Source organism: Penaeus japonicus, unplaced genomic scaffold (assembly GCF_977035675.1).
Source record: "Penaeus japonicus unplaced genomic scaffold, GWHDUDI00000001_assembly GWHDUDI00000002, whole genome shotgun sequence".
Classification (NCBI taxonomy): Eukaryota; Metazoa; Arthropoda; class Malacostraca; order Decapoda; family Penaeidae; genus Penaeus; species Penaeus japonicus.
In genome coordinates, this window is record NW_028234404.1 from 40,638,965 (window position 1) to 40,643,964 (window position 5,000).

Genomic DNA, 5,000 nt, shown 5'->3' on the forward strand with positions numbered 1-5,000 from the left:
AGAAAGGCTAGACCATTTATGGTTCATCTGCAGTTGAAAATTGCTGATTGACGATAGAGGATTAAAGGGTTAGAAGGTTAAAAGTATCAATGTATATTCTTATTTTTCTGTGAAGAATATATGCTCAATTTGGAGATTACTCATTACCCATGAGTCATACAATTCCTCGTATCTCACAAGGCCTTTGCAGTGAGATGATCCTCAGGAATAGAGACAAAATATTGTGCATTAATCACACTAGTAACACAAGAGCGTTGTTCAGTGTAATTCAGATGTAAGAAGTCAATAAGGAAGCCAAATGCAATGAGCTTGCAACTTCCTTGTTATTTTTGGCCAAGGTCTGTACACTCTTTATTTTTTTCGTTACAGTTGTTTGCTTGAGCAATTAATCTTGAAGTCATTTTCCACATATGACTTATAGATCCTTTAGAGTTTCTGCCAGCTTGAAAGTGAAAAAGCACTGCTGTGCAATGTCAGCTGAACTAGTATGGGAAATATCTGTATGATATATACTCTTATATACATATATATATATATATATATGTATATATATATATATATATATATATATATATATATATTTATAAAAATATATATATATTTATAAAAGTATGGGTATTTGTGGGTGTAATTTGTAGTTTGTTGGTTAGATGTAAGAAGTTGGTCAAAGGACACAAAGTTTATGCATATGCATACATTTCTCTTGTAGGGGGTGGGATGTAATGATCATCATCTTTGTGGTTACTATTTACAGTAATGACTTGCCTTTTGTGTTCATCCTTATTTTTAGATATTATGCATCATGCTGGAGTCAGTTTGATAGGTCTTTTAGTTTATGAGGGTGAAATTTTATATCTGTTGATGGATCTTCATATTTTAATTTCCGAGTTCTAACTTTGGTGATATAATATTGTATATAGAAGTCCCTTCATGTGTAATAGAAATTTGAAATGATGTAAACAGATTCTGAAATGTAAGTATTAGGTAAGATTTTAAAATGAAATGATAATGTGATACATTTCTTGTGTTATGTATTTATGGGTTGTTTATTATGTATTCTGTCTGGTATCATATTGATGAAAATTCAAGTAAATACTCAGAAGGAATATTAAAATGGCATAAAACATTTGTAATTTTATTGTTAAATGAATATTTACAAATTCGGTTCTGATTTCTATATATTTTTCTTCACAGTTAAATGATTTGATGTATAAAAATCTAGTAACATGGGCTGTCCAATGACAAATTTACCCCATTGACTGCTGGAGTATGCACTACCAACTTTAGTTTTGTGTGATTAATTTTTTTTACACACAGATGGTTCTACAAGTCAATCAGTAGACCCGTCTGAACTCACCTGTTAACCCACACAGGACGGGTGGTACAGCATGTGTACCGCGCGTTCAAAAGCCCAGTTGCCGGGCGGCACAGTATTGTGCCAGCCATTCAATTGATTTAGGCCTAATAATTTGAACGCCCCGGCATTTGGACATTCAAGGCTAGAATTCCCCCGTCGGGGATAGGTTAACCCTGATATTGTTACTATTATCATTATTATTATGTATACAATAATGGTAATGACAATTATGATAGTAAGATTTTTTTTGGTGAAAATTAAAAAATTCAGTTAGACCTATTAATGTACTCTTTCATGACATAATCCCTTGTAGAGCCATCCATAAGGAATAAAGAGGATAATGATAATGATAATGAAGATAATGATAATGATGATGGTTATGATAATAATGATGATAAAAATGATGATAATGATAATAATGATAATAGGAATAATAATAATAATGATAATATTAATATTGGTAATAATAATGATAATAATAATGATAATAATAGTAATGATAATAATAATAATGATAATAATAATAATGATAATGATAATGATAATAATGATAATAGTAATAAAGGTATTAATTATAATGATAATAATAATAATAATAATAATAATAATAATAATAATAATAATAATAATAATAATAATAATAATAATAATAATAATAATAATAATAATAATAATAATAATAATAACAATAATAATGATAATAATAATAATAGTAATAATAATGATAATGATAATGATAATGATAGTAATAATAATAATAATAATAATAATTATAATGATAATGATAATGATAATGATAATGATAATAATGATGATAGTGGTGATAATGATAATTAGAACAAAAATAAACAAAACCACACTGGACAGTGCATGTATACATGCACTTTGGTCATGAATGGGTTAAACAAAAACTTGAATTAAAAGAAAAAAAGTATGAGAAGCTGGCTATAAAAAACATAGTCACTTTGGAGACCATTTGTTTGCCTTTACATTTATCCATTGTGACAAATTCTAAAATATCTCTTATTAAGCTAAGAATATATATATGAATAAAGGATTTGTGATGTGTACAAGTGCAAAGAATATCTGCAGAAAAAAAATGTACATCCCGGTGATTGAAGTAGGCAATAAGATATATATATATTTTATCTCTTTAATCCTTCCTTCTAGTAGGCATACATTTTGAAGTCTCTAGTGGGCTCAGGGACATCCAGGGATGCCATTACGTCTCTCTTCCTTTGTTGGCTCAAGCCACGTGGATGCGACAATAACAATAGTCAGGTGTGACGGCAGTAAGCTTGTAGTGCTGTCATTTACAAAAAATATGTTATTACCTGCCTTTTTATTCCACTTTGATGCATACATGATTTTTTTCTTCTGTTTGTACTGAAATGTGTCATTATCATAGACATGATAAGAAGAAACATTTTTCTTGCCCTTGACAATAGTGAATGGTTTGCTACAGTGCTTGCTTTTGCTATCTGTTCAAATTGGAAACTGATGGGGAACTAATCTATGTTATGGAATTATATATTATTCATTATTTGTAGCTATAATAGATATACTTTTGCAATAGACAAAATCTGTGATAAGTACAAACAAAAATTATATTGCTTCAAGATGGCTGTGTATCAAGTTTCTTTGAAAAGCTAGATGCATATATATCACAAATATTCAAGTTGTGTTCTGTAGTGCATTAATTTCATTGTAGAAAAGAAAACATTGAGAGCATAAAGCTTAACTTTTATTAAAATCAGTCTTCTTTATTCCAGGCAGGAAGCTGTTTGATTGGCAGTAATGCAGTGAGAAAGTCAACATCATTTGCACCTTTAGGGTCTGTAGCTTGGTTAACTGGAGCTGGAAAGCATACACCATCATCTTTTCCCTCTGGATTTACACAGACCGTATACAGTTCCAGACTGCTCCACTCTTCAGCTTTAAGCCTTTCATCTTCTGAAGTTGTAAGTATGAAAGTTGCCATTCTTCATCTTCCATCGTCATGTCATTGATGTATTCAGAAACACACATAGAGTTCTTTTACAAGTGTAGTAAATTGATTGTATGTGTCACATCAGATTTTGTCTTGTTTTTGTGTTGTGAGACAAAATTTCACAGGTAGACCTATATATATAATCACCTTATTTCATAGTTGCCTAAAGCCCATAGTTAAGAAATTATTCACATTTTATTATCAGACCTATTCATCAGTATGATAAAGTTCAATTTTGAGGACATAGAGAGAAATTAAATGATTTTAAAGCATTTGCATTTCAGAGAGGATGTCAAAAATGTTACAAATGGATTTATATTCCACTTGGAGTCACGGATAAGCAATATACATTTTGTAAACAATATATAACAACTGCTAACTGATGATATATTATTATTGACTTTGGTACCTGTTGAGTGGCATAGACAACTACTCATAAGATACATAGGGAGCATTTATAGAATAACCAATATCAGTTACATAAGATACTATGAGGTAAACCTAGCTTACACAGACTGCAGTCTCCTTCCTATTGTGACCTATTTTTGGTCTCGTTTGTTTCTGCTTAGTTTAATTTTGCTACAAAGCCAAGAAATAATTGATAAACTGTATTTGAACGTGATGTTCTTGATGTCAACCAGAATGAAATCCATCTTAAACTTCTTCTTCTTCTTCTTCTTCTTCTTCTTCTTCTTCTTCTTCTTCTTCTTCTTCTTCTTCTTCTTCTTCTTCTTCTTTTTTTCACTTTTCTTCTTCATTTCCTTTTCTTCTTCTTCTTTTCTCTTTCTTTCTCTCTCTCTTTCTCTTCTTCTTTTTCTTCTTCTTTCTCTTCTTCTTCTTCTTCTTCTTCTTCTTTCTTCTTCTTCATTTTTCTTCTTCTCTTCTTCTCTCTTTTTTTTCTTCTTCTTTCTTTTTTTAAAAGAAAAAATGATACTGAAATCATTGCCTTTTTTATGGTTTTAGTTTTATGTACATTATGGGGAAGATCAAGGCTGATTGTAAACTGTGAACAGCATTGTGTAAATAAATGTCAGTGACAAACAGTTTTTATCAACCAATTATTTTAGTAGCTGTGGGAAAGGGATGTGGCTTTTGGACAGGTATGAAATAAGATGACCCTGGTATTTGAATTATACTATACTCATATGAATTCAGGTAAGATATTATTATTATTAAAGCACAGTTATCACTTATTATTATCTTTTATCATGTTTACTTTATTGTATTTACAAAAATAAGCATATTTTTATTGGAATAAGAAATATGTATGCCCTATAGGTAGAACTTATGAAGATAACCTGATATTCGAGCCCATGATCCTGATGAATCCTCTGTTGTGATAGAGATGCATAGTCTGAGTACTGTCCTTTTTAGTATTATTTAAAAATCCAATATGTACTAGAAATTTACTTTGAATTTAGTATGAACCTATTAGGTCATGTTGCCTTTACTATTATATGAGTTTCTCTCGTAATATAACAGGATTTGATAAATCAGTAGTCTCTCTGACAGTTTATATATGTAAAGCATAGGTCTTTATATCTTAATGAATGATTGCAGGGATTGGCTGTGGGTGAACCTGACAAATTGTACAAATTGGTAGAAGTAGAATGCCGTGGACATGAACCTGCTGTCTTGCGTTCTTTTCATACT

The 5,000-nt window shown here is 30.2% G+C and overlaps 1 protein-coding gene and 1 long non-coding RNA gene across 2 annotated transcripts in view; both read left to right on the forward strand.

Moving 5' to 3' along the window:
• Window positions 1-5,000, forward strand: part of mRpS10 (mitochondrial ribosomal protein S10) — an 18,835-nt gene that overhangs the window by 9,198 nt on the left and 4,637 nt on the right. Inside the window, exons 2-3 of the mRNA XM_043021326.2 lie at window positions 3,130-3,318; window positions 4,908-5,000. The exon at window positions 4,908-5,000 is cut by the window's right edge and continues 47 nt beyond it. Of these exons, the coding sequence (XP_042877260.2) occupies window positions 3,130-3,318; window positions 4,908-5,000 (282 nt within the window). The remainder of the gene's footprint in view (window positions 1-3,129; window positions 3,319-4,907) is intronic.
• LOC147472384 (uncharacterized) lies at window positions 636-1,603 on the forward strand. Its single transcript, XR_015191661.1, has 2 exons — window positions 636-1,359; window positions 1,524-1,603. It is a non-coding gene; the product is annotated as an uncharacterized LOC147472384 (long non-coding RNA).